Consider the following 18,514-nt stretch of genomic DNA (forward strand, 5'->3'; position numbering starts at 1 on the left):
CTCAGCAACAGTTTCTGCTGCTTCTCGCCTCCTTAAGAAGGAGTAAAATCGGATTACATGTTCTGGCCGTGCATAATGATTCTGACCCGGCCCGATCAGAGGGACACGCCCACATCGTACGTCTCTAAGCTCCTGCAGCAGTAAGTTGGCTCACAGCACAGGTTGGACCTGGTGACGGGGGAATAATAATATTACTTTAAAATGAATAAGGTTCGGATTCTTGGAGATGTTTTTCCAAACCGTGCTCCAGGAACTCAGTTCAGTGGTTCTGGTTCTGCTGGGTTGGTTCTTCTGTTTTTAATCTAATTAATGAACGACATATTTTCCAGGTGTCTGTTTATTCCACTGCAACAAGGTTAGTTTTGAGCTTTTACTTTAGATTATCCTGTTATAGTGCATCACACAATCCGTCATATTTCCTGTTTTTACCGTTTGATTCATTCCTGCTTTTTGAATTTTTAGAGGGACGACAGAATATCTCAGGAACCTTCCAGGTTTACTGAAAAATTACAACCAAGGAGAGAAAAACAGCGTCTTTTGGGTTTTACTGACTGAATGGATCTCGAGTCTGATTTTTACCTCCTGCAAACGCTTCCTCACTGATTCACAAACCTTTAATTTGAGGAAATGAATAACATTCATTGCACCTGTCCTCTTCTTGGCTCTCCACCGCCAGCTTTATGCTTTTATTTCAGTCCTGCTGCTCTTACAGTGTGAGAAATATCTAAAAATCAACAGTTTAGTTGCTGTTCAGCACCAGACACCTTAAGAGATGAGCCAGAAAGCAAAAGGGAGCCTCTAAAGAAGGAGATATTCGCCTCCAGAGTTAATTAAATCTGAGCGAGAACGGACTGTATTAGAATAGTTTTACTGATTCTGATTGAAAGTGTTCTGGTTAAGACGGCTGGATCAGCTGTTTTGTAACCGGCGGTTCTGACAGAAAGTGATGGCTCCTCTTCATACCGTCACTTTCTTTCAGCCGTAATAAAAGAAAAGAAAAAGCTAAACCACTAAGTAGATGTGAGCAGGAGGTCTTTGGCACCTGAGGAAGTTTGGGGTCACAAAAGGTCAAATGAAATCTGTGATGATCCCCTTTAAATGTGCATTTTTAGTCTCCAAAGAGACTGGCTGGAAGGAGGGGGACATTTGTTTCATGGCAGAAGAAGGATCTTTGAAAATAAGACGTGAAAACACAGAATATCTGATCATCCTAACAGCAGGAGAGGCTTTTCTGTTGGGGGCGTCGACAAATGCATCAACTCTACAGAATATTCTGTATAAATGTAGGATAAAAGCTTAGAAATATAAGGTCCTGCACCCATATGTTTCCATTTGAATCCCTGTAAATGTAGTTTTTCCTCAGAGCACATCCGGGTTACCTGCAGCAGGTATTTTAGGGTTAAACACCTGAGGTGGGCGGGGCTTCTCCCCACTGACAGAAACAACTTCCCGACCTTAGAGACACGCCGCAGAAAGACGACAATGGCTACAGATTTCACCCAGGACTCTCTTTTGCATTTTCTGCAGAGCAGCGGAGGCTCGGTGAAGAATGCAGACCTGATTCTGCACTACAGGAACTTTATTCGGGACCATGCGGACCGGGACCGAAACCGAGAACTCTTTAAAAAGTTTGTCAACTCCGTGGCGACCGTCAAACAGATCGACGGAGTTTCTTATGTCATTCTCAGGAAGAAATTCAAAGGACACGTCCCCGGCGCTGGAGGGAACACCGCAGGTAACAGCGAGCCCCTCCCGGTTAAAGTCAACCGAAACCCGGCTGGGAGCGCGGAGAGACGGCGGCGGAGGCGCCAGCTGGAGGGCGGAGGACCCGCCCCTTCCGGGGACACCGAGGGGAAAACCGTGTTACCTGCAGCTGGGATCAAGCAGGTCAACAACAACAACCTGGGAAGCGTTTTAAAGCTCACGCATAAGCAGCCTCCGCAGGTAAACCTCACTCCTGAACCCCCAGGAGCAGGAAGTCTGACCCCGGAGAAAAGGCAGCAGAGGAGCCCCCATCTGTCTGAGCCTCCGGCCGCTGATCAGATCACCAGAGTGGGACAGCAGAGCCAACTTCCTGCAGTCAGGCATCACAGAGACCACCCCAGCCTGCAGGTCCCAGACCCAGAGCCCCTCAGAGGCAGAGGGGCCTCCCTGCAGCCTGAGGGGGGGCTTCATCAGGAGAGTCTTCTTCATCAGGAGAGTCTTCTTCATCAGGAGAGTCTTCATCATCAGGAGAGTCTTCATCAGGAGAGTCTTCATCAGGAGAGTCTTCATCATCAGGAGAGTCTTCATCAGGAGAGTCTTCTTCATCAGGAGAGTCTTCATCAGGTGGACCTTCGCCGTGTCAGACACAGGAAGAGCTACAAATCGGCTGTTTCTCAAGATGAAGAAGAAGAAGAAGAAGAAGAAGAAGAGGTTCCTGTGAGAGGTTCAGCAGGAGGAATGCCCCCCCTGAACGCTCTTCTCGGGGATTCTCAGAGGGCCATTTCTGCCTCCTCCCCCTCCATCATAGACTCGCCTGCACCTTCCTTTGTCGTCTCCTCCTCTTCCTCAGAAAAGAAGCTCCCGCAGATTTACATCAACCGTACAGAAGGGGAAACGCCGGCCCCTCGGGGGCCATCCGGGGCGGGGCTGAGAGGACGGTGGCCTGCGGCGAGGCTGGGAGCCGGGTCTGTTCCCGGGGGGTCGACCTCCATCAGGCGAAGCCTGCCTTCAGAGGCAGAGCGCTACAATCCTCCCTCACAGCAGGCTCCACAGGCAGCTGCTCACTTCAACCCTTCCCGGGCCCAGCGGCAGCCTGCAGGGGCCCCGCAGGAGCCCGGACCGGGGTCCCATCAAAGGCCGGCGCCCAGCCGCAGCAGCGCCTCGGCCTCCTCCTCTGATGCCGGCTTCTCCAGCAGCGAGCAGCTGCTGTCCGGTTCCTCAGCGTGGAACAGCAGCTCCGGTGGTCTACGGGCCAAAGCAGGTGTGTTGTTTTCTTCCTCTGGGGCCCGTGTGGAAGGATTTCCCTCTGCTGTCAGGCTGTGTCGTGGCTTTTTGTTCCACTTTAAACAACAGCAGAAGAAGAAGAAGCTGTTCGCTGTTGAGTTACAGCCTTATGTAGCTAACTGATATATTTTATACATTTTAATTAAAAAAAGAGGGCCTGACAGCTGATTTGTGGAATTATAATGAAGAAAAACCTTATTTTCCCAACTTTATTTCTAACTAAAAGCCTAAAAGCCGACTTCTCCTGCTGTCTGTAACGAGCAGAGACTGAAAGTGGAGCCAAACAGCTCAGTTCACTCCGGGTCCCGTCCAGGAACCTGTGGATGGAACTCAAACCTGTCCTCACTGTAAAAGTATTTAGTCAACATCCCTGAACTCTAAGATCTCGAACAAAAAGAGTCTCCATCACAGGCTGCTGCCGCCATGTTTTCCAGCTCCTGGAGACCTGGTTGGGAGCTCAAAGCCGTCCACATGGTGTGAAAATCTGCAGACTGAAGGCATTCATTGCAGGCAAAGGTGGAAAGTTCACGGTGACCTTTTCCTCTTAATCAGATCATCAAAGGTTCCTCCACCCCCCCGATCAGATGAAGAATTCATTCTGGTTGAGTTTGATCTGGATGTTTCCACCAGGCCTTTTTATTCAGATTTAAGGCGCTAATCTGATTAAAAGTGGCTCAGCAGACTAACTAAATGTAAGCAGGCTGCCTTTGTGGCCAAACTGGTTTTTGGGGGGGTCACAAAAGGTCAAATTAACTCTGATCTTTTGTTAGGGAGCGATCGGCCCCCTTTAAATGTGCATTTTTAGTCTCAGAGGCTGCTACAAAAAAAGCTTTTAGTGTTTGTCTGGTGGTAGGAAGGCCGTGTTTCTGTTAATGCCAAAAAGCAAACGCTCAACGATAACTCGCCTTAAAACACTCGCCGACTTCTCATCACTATAGCAGCAGGAGAGACGTTTCTGTGGGGAAATTACAGCTGAAATACTCAACTTCTTGGTAAACTTGCAAAGACTTTTGGGATTTTCTGTGTAAATGTAGTGAAAAGCTGCCAAAGATCAGGTCCCACACCTTTAAAATATTTCTTTTACTTCCTGTATCAGTCCCTGCAGCCGAGGCAGGTCCTCTGCAGCCTGAGGGGGGGCTTCATCAGGAGAGTCTTCTTCATCAGGAGAGTCTTCTTCATCAGGAGAGTCTTCATCATCAGGAGAGTCTTCTTCATCAGGAGAGTCTTCTTCATCAGGAGAGTCTTCATCAGGAGAGTCTTCATCAGGTGGACCCTCGCCGTGTCAGACACAGGAAGAGCTACAAATCGGCTGTTTCTCAAGATGAAGAAGAAGAAGAAGAAGAAGAAGAAGAGGTTCCTGTGAGAGGTTCAGCAGGAGGAAGGCCCCCCCTGAACGCTCTTCTCGGGGACTCTCAGAGGGCCATTTCTGCCTCCTCCCCCTCCATCATAGACTCGCCTGCACCTTCCTCTGTCGTCTCCTCCTCTTCCTCAGAAAAGAAGCTCCCGCAGATTTACATCAACCGTACAGAAGGGGAAACGCCGGCCCCTCGGGGGCCATCCGAGGCGGGGCTGAGAGGACGGTGGCCTGCGGCGAGGCTGGGAGCCGGGTCTGTTCCCGGGGGGTCGACCTCCATCAGGCGAAGCCTGCCTTCAGAGGCAGAGCGCTACAATCCTCCCTCACAGCAGGCTCCACAGGCAGCTGCTCACTTCAACCCTTCCCGGGCCCAGCGGCAGCCTGCAGGGGCCCCGCAGGAGCCCGGACCGGGGTCCCATCAAAGGCCGGCGCCCAGCCGCAGCAGCGCCTCGGCCTCCTCCTCTGATGCCGGCTTCTCCAGCAGCGAGCAGCTGCTGTCCGGTTCCTCAGCGTGGAACAGCAGCTCCGGTGGTCTACGGGCCAAAGCAGGTGTGTTGTTTTCTTCCTCTGGGGCCCGGGTGGAAGGATTTCCCTCTGCTGTCAGGCTGTGTCGTGGCTTTTTGTTCCCCTTTAGAGAACAGCAGAAGAAGAAGAAGAAGCTGTTGAGTTACAGCCTTATGTAGCAAACTGATATATTTTATACATTTTAATTAAAAAAAAGAGGGCCTGACAGCTGATTTATGGAATTATAATGAAGAAAAACCTTATTTTCCCAACTTTATTTCTACCTAAAAGCCTAAAAGCCGACTTCTCCTGCTGTCTGTAACGAGCAGAGACTGAAAGTGGAGCCAAACAGCTCAGTTCACTCCGGCTTTTTGTTCCACTTTAAAGAACAGCAGAAGAAGAAGAAGAAGCTGTTCGCTGTTGAGTTACAGCCTTATGTAGCAAACTGATATATTTTATACATTTTAATTAAAAAAACAGGAAAAAAGAGGGCCTGACAACTGATTTATGGAATTATAATGAAGAAAAACCTTATTTATTTCTACCTAAAAGCCTAAAAGCCGACTTCTCCTGCTGTCTGTAACGAGCAGAGACTGAAAGTGGAGCCAAACAGCTCAGTTCACTCCGGGTCCCGTCCAGGAACCTGTGGAGGGAACTCAAACCTGTCCTCACTGTAAAAGTATTTAGTCAACATCCCTGAACTCCTCTAAGATCTCGAACAAAAAGAGTCTCCATCACAGGCTGCTGCCGCCATGTTTTCCAGCTCCTGGAGACCTGGTTGGGAGCTCAAAGCCGTCCACATGGTGTGAAAATCTGCAGACTGAAGGCATTCATTCCAGGCAAAGGTGGAAAGTTCACGGTGACCTTTTCCTCTTAATCAGATCATCAAAGGTTCCTCCACCCCCCCGATCAGATGAAGAATTCATTCTGGTTGAGTTTGATCTGGATGTTTCCATCAGGCCTTTTTATTCAGATTTAAGGCGCTAATCTGATTAAAAGTGGCTCAGCAGACTAACTAAATGTAAGCAGGCTGCCTTTGTGGCCAAATCGTTTTTTGGGGGGGTCACAAAAGGTCAAATTAACTCTGATCTTTTGTTAGGGAGCGATCGGCCCCTTTAAATGTGCATTTTTAGTCTCAGAGGCTGCTACAAAAAAAGCTTTTAATGTTTGTCTGGTGGTAGGAAGGCCGTGTTTCTGTTAATGCCAAAAAGCAAACGCTCAACGATAACTCGCCTTAAAACACACGCCGACTTCTCATCACTATAGCAGCAGGAGAGACGTTTCTGTGGGGAAATTACAGCTGAAATACTCAACTTCTTGGTAAACGTTTGGGATTTTCTGTGTAAATGTAGTGAAAAGCTCCCAAAGATCAGGTCCCACACCTTTAAAATATCTCTTTTACTTCCTGTATCAGTCCCTGCAGCCGAGGCAGGTCCTCTGCAGCCTGAGGGGGGGCTTCATCAGGAGAGTCTTCTTCATCAGGAGAGTCTTCTTCATCAGGAGAGTCTTCATCATCAGGAGAGTCTCCTTCATCAGGAGAGTCTTCTTCATCAGGAGAGTCTTCATCAGGAGAGTCTTCTTCATCAGGAGAGTCTTCTTCATCAGGAGAGTCTTCTTCATCAGGAGAGTCTTCATCAGGAGGATCTTCGCCGTGTCAGACACAGGAAGAGCTACAAATCGGCTGTTTCTCAAGAAGAAGAAGAAGAAGAAGAAGAGGTTCCTGTGAGAGGTTCAGCAGGAGGAAGGCCCCCCCTGAACGCTCTTCTCGGGGACTCTCAGAGGGCCATTTCTGCCTCCTCCCCCTCCATCATAGACTCGCCTGCACCTTCCTCTGTCGTCTCCTCCTCTTCCTCAGAAAAGAAGCTCCCGCAGATTTACATCAACCGTACAGAAGGGGAAACGCCGGCCCCTCGGGGGCCATCCGAGGCGGGGCTGAGAGGACGGTGGCCTGCGGCGAGGCTGGGAGCCGGGTCTGTTCCCGGGGGGTCGACCTCCATCAGGCGAAGCCTGCCTTCAGAGGCAGAGCGCTACAATCCTCCCTCACAGCAGGCTCCACAGGCAGCTGCTCACTTCAACCCTTCCCGGGCCCAGCGGCAGCCTGCAGGGGCCCCGCAGGAGCCCGGACCGGGGTCCCATCAAAGGCCGGCGCCCAGCCGCAGCAGCGCCTCGGCCTCCTCCTCTGATGCCGGCTTCTCCAGCAGCGAGCAGCTGCTGTCCGGTTCCTCAGCGTGGAACAGCAGCTCCGGTGGTCTACGGGCCAAAGCAGGTGTGTTGTTTTCTTCCTCTGGGGCCCGTGTGGAAGGATTTCCCTCTGCTGTCAGGCTGTGTCGTGGCTTTTTGTTCCACTTTAAAGAACAGCAGAAGAAGAAGAAGAAGCTGTTCGCTGTTGAGTTACAGCCTTATGTAGCAAACTGATATATTTTATACATTTTAATTAAAAAAAGAGGGCCTGACAGCTGATTTATGGAATTATAATGAAGAAAAACCTTATTTTCCCAACTTTATTTCTATCTAAAAGCCTAAAAGCCGACTTCTCCTGCTGTCTGTAACGAGCAGAGACTGAAAGTGGAGCCAAACGGCTCAGTTCACTCCGGGTCCCGTCCAGGAACCTGTGGAGGGAACTCAAACCTGTCCTCACTGTAAAAGTATTTAGTCAACATCCCTGAACTCCTCTAAGATCTCGAACAAAAAGAGTCTCCATCACAGGCTGCTGCCGCCATGTTTTCCAGCTCCTGGAGACCTGGTTGGGAGCTCAAAGCCGTCCACATGGTGTGAAAATCTGCAGACTGAAGGCATTCATTGCAGGCAAAGGTGGAAAGTTCACGGTGACCTTTTCCTCTTAATCAGATCATCAAAGGTTCCTCCACCCCCCCGATCAGATGAAGAATTCATTCTGGTTGAGTTTGACCTGATCTGGATGTTTCCACTTGGCCTTTTTATTCAGATTTAAGGCGCTAATCTGATTAAAAGTGGCTCAGCAGACTAACTAAATGTAAGCAGGCTGCCTTGGTGGCCAAACCGTTTTTTGGGGGGGGTCACAAAAGGTCAAATTAACTCTGATCTTTTGTTAGGGAGCGATCGGCCCCTTTAAATGTGCATTTTTAGTCTCAGAGGCTGCTACAAAAAAAGCTTTTAGTGTTTGTCTGGTGGTAGGAAGGCCGTGTTTCTGTTAATGCCAAAAAGCAAACGCTCAACGATAACTCGCCTTAAAACACACGCCGACTTCTCATCACTATAGCAGCAGGAGAGACGTTTCTGTGGGGAAATTACAGCTGAAATACTCAACTTCTTGGTAAACGTTTGGGATTTTCTGTGTAAATGTAGTGAAAAGCTCCCAAAGATCAGGTCCCACACCTTTAAAATATTTCTTTTACTTCCTGTATCAGTCACTGCAGCCGAGGCAGGTCCTCTGCAGCCTGAGGGGGGGCTTCATCAGGAGAGTCTTCATCAGGAGAGTCTCCTCCATCAGGAGAGTCTTCTTCATCAGGAGAGTCTTCTTCATCAGGAGAGTCTTCATCAGGAGAGTCTTCATCAGGTGGACCCTCGCCGTGTCAGACACAGGAAGAGCTACAAATCGGCTGTTTCTCAAGATGAAGAAGATGAAGAAGAAGAAGAAGAGGTTCCTGTGAGAGGGTCAGCAGGAGGAAGGCCCCCCCTGAACGCTCTTCTCGGGGACTCTCAGAGGGCCATTTCTGCCTCCTCCCCCTCCATCATAGACTCGCCTGCACCTTCCTCTGTCGTCTCCTCCTCTTCCTCAGAAAAGAAGCTCCCGCAGATTTACATCAACCGTACAGAAGGGGAAACGCCGGCCCCTCAGGGGCCATCCGAGGCGGGGCTGAGAGGACGGTGGCCTGCGGCGAGGCTGGGAGCCGGGTCTGTTCCCGGGGGGTCGACCTCCATCAGGCGAAGCCTGCCTTCAGAGGCAGAGCGCTACAATCCTCCCTCACAGCAGGCTCCACAGGCAGCTGCTCACTTCAACCCTTCCCGGGCCCAGCGGCAGCCTGCAGGGGCCCCGCAGGAGCCCGGACCGGGGTCCCATCAAAGGCCGGCGCCCAGCCGCAGCAGCGCCTCGGCCTCCTCCTCTGATGCCGGCTTCTCCAGCAGCGAGCAGCTGCTGTCCGGTTCCTCAGCGTGGAACAGCAGCTCCGGTGGTCTACGGGCCAAAGCAGGTGTGTTGTTTTCTTCCTCTGGGGCCCGGGTGGAAGGATTTCCCTCTGCTGTCAGGCTGTGTCGTGGCTTTTTGTTCCACTTTAAACAACAGCAGAAGAAGAAGAAGCTGTTCGCTGTTGAGTTACAGCCTTATGTAGCAAACTGATATATTTTATACATTTTAATTAAAAAAAAGAGGGCCTGACAGCTGATTTATGGAATTATAATGAAGAAAAACCTTATTTTCCCAACTTTATTTCTAACTAAAAGCCTAAAAGCCGACTTCTCCTGCTGTCTGTAACGAGCAGAGACTGAAAGTGGAGCCAAACAGCTCAGTTCACTCCGGCTTTTTGTTCCACTTTAAAGAACAGCAGAAGAAGAAGAAGAAGCTGTTCGCTGTTGAGTTACAGCCTGATGTAGCAAACTGATATATTTTGTCTCTTTGACCTTTATGTGCCAACAGGTGAGTCTGAGGCTGGGGCCAAAATCCAGGAAGTAGTTCAGCGAAGCCAAAGAACGAATCCTGAGTCTGTGGGACTTGGTGAAGATATTAAAACCTTGATGCCATGGCATCGCTCCACCGGAAACCTCTGTGATGATCCGTGGCCCACAGCACATCTGTCACCACTGCATCGCTCCACCGAACACCTGGGGGAGGAGTTTACGGCCCGAAGGACGCCACTGCACTATTCCACAGGCAGGTTTCTGTAGCTGTTGGTCTAAAAGCTTTGGAAACTTTATTAAAGATCTTATGAACCCATTAAAAAGTCTCACAGCTGAATGAGGGAGGGAGACGGTTTTTACGGGACGTAACCTGGAGATGCTTTGCCTCATCTCACAGGTGATATTTATGACCGCGAGGACGCCGAGTCGAGCGAGGACTCCTCCTCCTCATCCCAGGTGCGGCAGCGGCCGTCGATGGTCGGGCGCATCGGCAGCCAGCTGAGGAGCAGGATGTGCCGCAGCCTGGGAGCCGACCTGGACCAGCTCCTCCAAGAGGAAGCCCGAGGAGGAGGAACGGAGGCGGCGCGGCTGGACCGCCTCCACTGCATCTCCTCTTCTCTCAGCCTTCACTACAACCTGTCCACCTCCTCCTTATCGTCTTGTGCCACGCCCCCTCGCTGCACAAGCCCCGCCCACGTGGTTGACGGGGAGGAGAGGGAGCCAAGGAGGAGCCACCACTCAACAGGTCACCATGGCGACCAGGTGAGACTCAAGGAGCTCAAGTTCAGTCTTTTTTACAGGTTTCCATTTTTCATAGAACATTTTTTACTCCCCTCTGCTCTGATTGGTCAAAACGGAGAGCTGCATGGCGTTTGGGATCCCCGAGCACCAGCTTCGCTGGTTAAGGTTTTACCAAATGAGTCGAGAGGAAGATTAAGGCGGGACTTCTTTCTGTCAGAGAGACAAAGGGTTGAACGACAGTTACGGCGTTGTTCCGCCCTTTTCTCTTCTTCTCTTTTAGTGGCAAACAGCTTAGAGGCAGAGATGAGTAATGAACAGCGGTTCATCATTAGGTTGAACAGCAAGGTCACCAAATGATTACTCAATACCTCCCTCAAACTCTGCTTCTACTCAGTTAATGTGTTTTGTTGTAGTTATAAATGTTCTTCTTACTCATGTGTTTTAAGAGGTTGCCTCAAGACAATTCTTTCTTTTTTTTCTTAAACAAAAGTCTTTTAGCAAGCTAAGCTAACATTGATTTAGCTAGCTTAGCCGCTGAAAAAAGATGTGTCAGTTTTAATGCTGAAAAGAGTAACCGATATGTGATCAGCGTAAAGAATGGAGACAGTAAGGTCAGAAAAGAGGAATTTTATATATAATTTTGTATGGGGAAGTTCCTTTAACTGTCTGTGTAGATCAGGGTGTCAAACTCTGCTGTCCTGCAGGTTTTAGATGCTTCTCTGCTTCAGCGCACCTGATTCAGATCAATGCATCATTAGCAGGTTTGTGCAGAACTTAATCTTTCGAAGAGATCCATTTAATCTGAACCCGGCCCTGGAGTACCGGAGTTTGACATCCCTGAGTTGCAGAATGGAAACGCAGCTTTAGTTTGCTTTATTATGCCAGACGAGCCTCTGGGCTATAATTTCATGATGATGATCCTCCTAAATAAAGAGAAAAGGTTGAACAAAGAGGGAAAAACCCATATGATGTGTGAGAGTACGTCTTTAATCCAGTCTGTGATGGTTCCCGTCACCAGTCTCCGGTTCCGCTGGAGCCCAGGGAGCATGCCTGGATGGTGAAGGGGGCAGCAGGCGCCTGGCCGGACATCTACTCGCTGTTCAGAGAGGACGCCTCCCTGCTCAACAGAAAAGACTTCATCTCTGGTTTCACTGTGCTGCACTGGATCGCCAAACACGGTGACCACCGGGTCCTCAACACTCTGTGGTAAGCTGCCGTTGTGAAGCAGGAACATCTGGTCTGTGAAGCATCTGTTTCTCTTCAGAAATAGCTTGAATAGCACAAAGTGCTGTGGTCTGTAATAGCTGATTACACTGATTACTGCTTATTGGCTTATTATTGGCTGTTGGCCACGACGGAGGGATTTTTTTGGATATCAGATGGTCACAATTGCACAAATTGTGCGTTGGGACATTTTTTATTGGTAATCCATCCTTTTTCACTTCCAACCCTCCTTTTGAAGTAAACATTCACAACATCTTCTCATTTTTCTCTTTTTTTCCCCATTAAACACTCAAAGTAACATCCGAGCCAGTGAGCGAACTTTGTCTCTGAGTAGTTGTTTTACATGTAAAAGTTTGCCGGTTTCAAAGGTTTTAAAGGCAGCTGCTGTCTATGGAGATTTTGTGACACTGCAGCATTAAAATGCAGCTGAAGAAGAGCAGAGAGGACTTGACTTGGTGTGTTGAAGTACACAGAACGACCACAGGATCAAATCCTGCTCAGACAGTTGAGCCGTTCATGCTTGTTTTCTCATTTTCAAAGCTAAATAATTGAATTTTACAGGTATAAAACGGGGTAAATGAGCCCTAGAAGATGGTTCCGTATTAGTTTGTGAAACCTTTGCCAGCTCTTCCTCTCTCACTGATTCTGCTTTCAGGTACGGAGTCGAAAGGGCCGGCTTGAGCTTTGACATTAACGCCAAGTCGACAGGAGGTCAGACGCCGCTGCACATCGCTGCCACCTATGGCAACAAAAACATCATGCGGCTGCTGGTCACCAAGTTCGGCGCCAACGTTAAGCTTAGAGACGTGGCGGGAAAGAGGCCCTGGCAGTACCTGAGCCACAGCTCCTCGGAGGTCCTTCAGCTGCTTGGTGCGCCAGCAAAGGCTGCTGGGACCAAAGAGGGGAGAGTTGAGGGGGGGGGCTCCAGCTGGCAGCCGTCGCCGCGGCGCCGGCACCGCCGCCATCACTTCTCCTCAGCTTCGGGACAGAGGCCGCTCACTGTTGCGGGCACGACTAAAGTCAAAAGATCCTCATCGCTGGCTGCTTTTCTCAAACACAAATCACTGCAGCGGTTTTATGGGCATCAGTCTGATCACTCGCTTTAAAGCCTCCTCTCTGCCTGCAGCGGGACGTTGCTCTCAGAGCTCTGACAGAACGAGCTCGCTGGACCCAACGACTGGCGCTTACTTCTTATCAGAGAGATGTGGCAGGAGAACAGAGTCTTTCTCAAAGCTGCATTTACTCCACGGTGCACATTTTCATGATTTTACTGGAGCCAAACGTCTCTTCTCTGCTCTGCTTGAGGATGTTTTCTGGACCGTGAAGGAAGCGTGAAGCCTGGCGAACAACCAGGACTCCGCTTCACGGCTTTTAAAGAGCTGAATGTTCTCAGAGTTAACCTAATGCCACCTTTTGTGCTGGATTCTGTGCCTGCAGGCCATCCTCCTGCGGTGGATCAGCAGAGCCGCCACATTGTCAACAGCCTCTTAAACTGCGATTGTTTGTCTTTGGATTTCAAACTGAAAAAGAGAGATCCGTCCTTTTCAGTTCATAAGCATTGTGCTCAGTCCACACAGATGCAACAAAAGGGAGCGTTTCTGCAGCCGAGCTTTTGGTTTCAGCGGCAGTGAATGCCACAGAAAAGATTTCATCGCAGAAAAATGCAGAATCTGAGCTTGAGATCGCTTTGAGCGACAGTTTGTTTGCGAGCACTTTGAAAAGCAGACGGCGCTTCATCAGGAGTGTCGAATGTCATTGTTTTGACAAGAAAACTAGAGGAAGTTTATGAGCTGCCCAAGTTCCAGTCTAAAGCTGTGACTTAATCACTGAAACACATTCGAGTTTGTGCACTTTCCAAAGCTTGTACCGCCTGAGTGATTTCAGTCGATGAAAATGTGCAAAGTTGGGTAGATGGTGGACAGTAGAACAGGACAAAACAATGACCTGAATTCACTGAAACAACATGAATTAGTTGGCCTTTGAGGTGCCGGTCTGATCAGCTGTTTAATTTTTTGTTTCTTACAAAAAAACATGAAAGCAGTGTTAATCTTCCCCAAATATTCAGCTTCTCTTAGACTGTGAACGCCTTTGAGTTCAGATGTTTGCATAATTTTGACCACCTTTTGTGCAAATGTCCAATTTATCGCCACAGTCTTAGTTATTCAAGAATATTTTGGTGACTAATACTTGCTAAAGTTTTTCAGAAACACTTTCACACGACTCTGGAAAAACATCTGATCATTTTCACTTATTTCAGCTGGAATTGTAAATACATTTTTTTTTTTTTTAAATGAGGGATTATCTGGGAAACTCAACAAGAATGAATCATTTAGTATCTGGAGATGATTGTTATAGCAATTAAATCTTTGAGTTTTTGGTATTTTAGTTGCCTGTAATTGGTCTGTTTGGATGTTTACTAGAATTTCTTGTTCAGGAGGGGAGTTATGCGCAGTATTTTCACACCGCTGGGGGTGTTTGTCATTATTAAAAAGGTGTATTTGTATGAATGTATCACAGAGACTGAGGGTTTTCCATTCACAACCATTGTCACCTATTGTTAGCTATTATTTAATAAACATTATAATAAAACTCAGTTATCTTTATGGTTTTTCTGCTACTCTGAACTTCCGTTTTGTTTCTTTATTAATACAAAACAACCCTTTGATGTTCAGTAATTAGCTTTTTGGAAAGTGAAAGTTCACTTATCAAAATGTTGGCGAAAGTACAAAACTTATTTGCTAACGCAGTTGCTACTAACTAACACAGTTAGCAAATAGATAAATCTATTTATCTTTCAGCAGTCTTGCAGTGGCGGGAAACAAAGTGCTAGTTAATGCTTTGTAACTTGCCAGCGCAAGCTAACTTGGGCAGAAAAACATCTGTTTGTGAGGACTTTGCTACTTATTTAGCTTTGTACAAGATGCTAATGTAGTCTAAAACTAGCTAACTTCAGCTAACTTGGGCAGAAAAACATCTGTTTGTGAGGACTTTGCTACTTATTTAGCTTTGTACAAGATGCTAATGTAGTCTAAAACTAGCTAACTTCAGCTAACTTAGGCAGAAAAACATCTGTTTGTGAGGACTTTGCTACTTATTTAGCTCTGTACAAGATGCTAAAGGAGTCTAAAACTAGCTAACTTCAGCTAACTTCAGCTAACTTAGGCAGAAAAACATCTGTTTGTGACGACTTTGCTACTTATTTAGCTCTGTACAAGATGCTAAAGGAGTCTAAAACTAGCTTATGTCAGCTAACTTCAGCTGACCTAAGCCTAGGTAAACTATTTCTAATGCAAGCTAACGTTTTTACCACTGAAATGGTCAGTATGTGGAGGCTGTTTTTAGCTAATATTCAACAGCTATTCCAGAGCAACTGGATCCTAGTTCTGTACATCTGCTGCTTTAGCACATTTTAGCTCTGTGAAGATGTGGAAATGAAATCAGACTGTTCTCCGTCTTGCTTTAATTTAGCTTTTTCTTGACATAAGAAATCAAAATATGTCTGTTTTCGTCATCGTTCATCTAAAGGTTGCATAAAGGCGAGCGTTCGGGGCGACTTATGTACAACACTGAAATATTAAAGACCTGTGGCTCTACTGAATCTAAATTCCTTCTTTATTTTCACATCAATCTGTGCCCGCAAGCTGCAAGAAGATGAAATGAAATCCCCACAGTGGCTCACATGTAAAGACAGTTTGCTGCCTGCGCTGTAACAGATATGTTCAGCATGTTTGGTCTGGTTGTAGAAACTCTACAGGCCTGCAGACATGTTTGCTCACGACTGAGTTTGACTGTTGCTGTGCTATTAAAACCAGTTTTACACTTGGAGACTGTGGATATTAAATATCTTAACAAAGCTGCTTGAGAGTTGAGGTGTTGGTAAAATGTCAGAGCGATCTGGAATTACCACTGAATTACAGAACACACATAATTATGTGATAATTATTAATAATTATCACATAATTATGTGTGGAGAGAGGTTTTGTCGGAACAAGCTTGCTGCATTCATTTTGTACATTCCTAAATAACCGGTTGGACCAGTAGTGTAACTGTACCAGACTGCCTCTCTTACCAAATAATACTTTATTTACATAATTTCTGCTTAAACTAAATGACATATTACAGAATAATACATCTTTAAAAGATTAAATGAATTCACTAGAAGCCAATAGATGAAACTGGTTGTTATGAAGAGCTCATAGAACACAAACGGGACACTTTAGAGAACAGAGGCGGAAAGTTTCATGTTGGAAGTGGTTGTCAGGACAGCGATGGGAGGATACAGCAGCTAGTTCCTGGAAGTAGACTCAGAAGGTAAAGAGCGAGAACAAGGACCATGAGAACCAAAGCAAATATGCAACACACAGGAGGATATTTCTGGCAAGGGGCCAGTGACGCTGTTCTTCTCTTTGCTGTGACGAGGCTGGGTGGCACAATGTGGCAATAAAACCAGAACGTTCAGTGCAGAGACATTTAAAAGGTCAACAGGCTGTAAAAGGCAGCACAAAGCTGGCGCTTCCTTTTAAACAGATACGTTAATCTGAAGCCTCTCGAGGTCGTTTGAAGACAAAAAAACAGAACTGATTGTTCAGACATCCTGTTTGTCACGGGGCCAAACTCTGGAGCCATTGTTTAGAGTAAAAATGCACAGTGTGTTGCCAGAAAATGAGGAATCTTTGAGGCTCATAAGTATCAGAAGTCATAAGTTTGAAGGAGTCTCTCCACATGTCTAACTCCACATTCTGCACTGATAACTGAAGTCTAAATAATCCTCAGCTGTGTGAGTTAAGAGGTCTTAACTGGTTTATAAAATAGTCTAAATAAAAATGAGCTAATGTGGTTCCAAGTAACTGAAAAGCTAAATGTTAGCATCCTACTGCAGCTTCGGCTTCAGCTTCAGATTTTAATTCAGTTCAGTTTCTTTCAAGGGTTTTGAGATGTCATTTGTTGTGATTTGGCTCTAAATGGATAAAAGTTAAAATGGAGTAGTTAAAGAAAATGATTTCCTTAATCGGGCTGCAGACCTTTTTGAAATGTAGTTACTGCAGGACAAACAAATGCATCCTCTCATCTTACAAGTTTGGAGCATCATCGAAACAAAAATCAGTCTAATCCTCAAGTCAAAGCTTTTTAACTGCATATTTTTCTCTTAAGGCAGCCCCTCTATATATATATATATATATACTATATATATATATATATATATATATATATATATATATATATATATATATAGTAGTTATGAATATTATTGGATATCAGCTCTGAAATGCACCATTAATTTTATTTAGAAGGATTCTGCACGGTGGTGTGGTGGTCAGCACCCTCACAGCAGAGGGTTCCAGGTTCGATTCCCGGCTGGTTCTGTCTGTGTGAGGCTGCATGTTCTCCCCGTGGGTTCTCCGGGTTCCTCCCACCGTCTAAAATCATGCATGTGAGGTTAACTCAGTGTTTTCGATGATTCCCTCCTCCTCCACACCTGATTCAACTGATCAGCTGGTCATCAAGCAGTGGCCTGATGAGGAGCCATTCATTTGGATCAATATGTGGTGGAGGAGGGAAACATCTCAAACATGCAGGGCAGCGGGTCATGAGGACCGGAGTTAACTCTAAAACTGTCCTTAGGAGTTTGTGAGGTCGTTTGTCTCTGTGATGGACCAGGGTGACCCCGCCTCTCGCCCGATGGCTGCTGGGATGAGCTCCAGCCCCCCCCCCCCCCCCCCCCCCCGCGACCCGACTGAGGGATTAAGCAGGTATAGAAAATGGATGGATTTTCAAACAAAGTATGTATCTGTAGGTAGAAAATCTAAAGAAAGGGTCAGAGTACAGCCCCTCTGCACTGAACCACCTCTCGAACACAGAGTTTCCCAATCCTGGGCCTTGAGGCACCCCGCCCTGCATGTTTTCCATGTTTTCCTGCTCCAGCACACCGTAAAGACCCGACCTATTCATCTGAATCAGGTGTTCTGGAGCAGGGAAGCATAGAAAACATGCAGGGCGGGGTGCCTCAAGGCCCAGGATTGGGAAACACTGGATTAAGGTATCATCAGCACCAGTTATGTTGAAACACTCCTCACTATGGTATAGAATATATTCTGGATTTATAGTGTGGTGTATTGGGGATATTGTGTGCAGATGATGCAGGAAGAACTCTGCTGACACAGAGTTGGTCGAACACAGAAACCTTTCCTGTCAACCAGGTCCGTATCAGAATTACAGATTTGATGCATCAAGTCTGGAGAGATGTGTCAAACCCGGATTCCCCCAAAATCTCTGACTTACTGTCTTCGTTAAGCAGAATCTGCCTGTTCTTAGTGACCTTGAAGATGTTCCCATCACCGAGCACAAAGCCCGGACATGGTGTGTCTTTGAGCCTATTCTTGGACAAACTTACTGGGGAGTTTGTTATTCTGAAAATGTCCTGATTTATACCCACACAGATGGCCATTACCAGACTTCTTATCACTTTCCCAAGGCAACTTTGCACAGGTGGTAGAGATCAGACACTACATTAGCACACGCTCCTCAGCGCCGGTTCTCAAAGTCTGTGGCGGTCGAACAGACGTTTGAACGCTTGTGTTTTCAGTTGAGCTGAGATCTGGTGGCTGCAAAGGCCCCCAAACATAGAATAAAACCACTCTGAAAGCCCTCAGATTGGGCGTTTACCACCCTGGAAGAACTGTTTTAGAACAGATTAAGGCCGATACTCGGTTCAACATGGTGCCGACTTGCAGTGGCTGTTACCTCGTTCTAAAAGAGCCTAAAGTAAAGCTGTATGTACCCTTAGGTTGACCCATATTCTGATTTTCAAATCCAAATTCATGTATTTATTACCTTATTGGTTAATATCAGGTATTGGATCTTATTAGTAGTGATGATGGCTCGAGCCGAGCTGACCCGTTTTCTTATTTTGATCTGGTTTCTAATCCTCCGATTGGATAATTAATTGGCTGAAAACTAGCATCTGTGTGTATTTATAGAAAGTGAAATAGTTTGCAGCCCAAATACTTGATAAATGTCAGATTTATTCGGTCATTGTGTGGGAGCTGGTTTTTCCTCCGTCTCCCTCTGTGCTGCGATGCCGCCAGATGTGACAGTTTCATGAAAAGTAAA

At 47.0% G+C, this 18,514-nt stretch overlaps 2 protein-coding genes across 2 annotated transcripts; both read left to right on the forward strand.

Annotated features, from left to right (window-relative positions):
* The first annotated feature begins 75 nt into the window (after window positions 1–75).
* LOC140277495 (uncharacterized) lies at window positions 76–4,808 on the forward strand. The gene is made up of 7 exons (XM_072372555.1): window positions 76–140; window positions 1,364–1,388; window positions 1,528–2,202; window positions 2,335–2,965; window positions 4,085–4,158; window positions 4,261–4,725; window positions 4,767–4,808. The coding sequence occupies exons 1-7, from the start codon at window positions 76–78 to the stop codon at window positions 4,806–4,808; spliced, it is 1,977 nt and encodes a 658-aa protein (XP_072228656.1).
* Window positions 4,809–9,775: 4,967 nt separating this feature from the next.
* Window positions 9,776–13,985, forward strand: LOC140277496 (ankyrin repeat domain-containing protein SOWAHA-like). The gene is made up of 4 exons (XM_072372556.1): window positions 9,776–9,791; window positions 9,837–10,201; window positions 11,199–11,386; window positions 12,060–13,985. The coding sequence occupies exons 1-4, from the start codon at window positions 9,776–9,778 to the stop codon at window positions 12,508–12,510; spliced, it is 1,020 nt and encodes a 339-aa protein (XP_072228657.1). The 3' UTR covers window positions 12,511–13,985.
* Window positions 13,986–18,514: the final 4,529 nt, after the last annotated feature.

Source organism: Leuresthes tenuis, unplaced genomic scaffold (assembly GCF_036924035.1).
Source record: "Leuresthes tenuis unplaced genomic scaffold, fLeuTen1.0.hap1 SCAF_19, whole genome shotgun sequence".
Lineage (NCBI taxonomy): Eukaryota > Metazoa > Chordata > Actinopteri > Atheriniformes > Atherinopsidae > Leuresthes > Leuresthes tenuis.

What these genes read in the sequence shown, in the direction of transcription:
- LOC140277496 (XM_072372556.1), top strand. An exon ending in CAGGTCACCATGGCGACCAG is followed by an intron (nt 10,202 to 11,198) that starts GTGAGACTCAAG and finishes TCCCGTCACCAG; the next exon opens with TCTCCGGTTCCGCTGGAGCC. An exon ending in CGGGTCCTCAACACTCTGTG is followed by an intron (nt 11,387 to 12,059) that starts GTAAGCTGCCGT and finishes TTCTGCTTTCAG; the next exon opens with GTACGGAGTCGAAAGGGCCG.
- LOC140277495 (XM_072372555.1), top strand. Translation starts at nt 76, where the DNA reads ATGATTCTGACCCGGCCCGATCAGAGGGACACGCCCACATCGTACGTC. An exon ending in GTCTCTAAGCTCCTGCAGCA is followed by an intron (nt 141 to 1,363) that starts GTAAGTTGGCTC and finishes GTTTTTCCTCAG; the next exon opens with AGCACATCCGGGTTACCTGC. An exon ending in TGGTCTACGGGCCAAAGCAG is followed by an intron (nt 2,966 to 4,084) that starts GTGTGTTGTTTT and finishes TTCCTGTATCAG; the next exon opens with TCCCTGCAGCCGAGGCAGGT.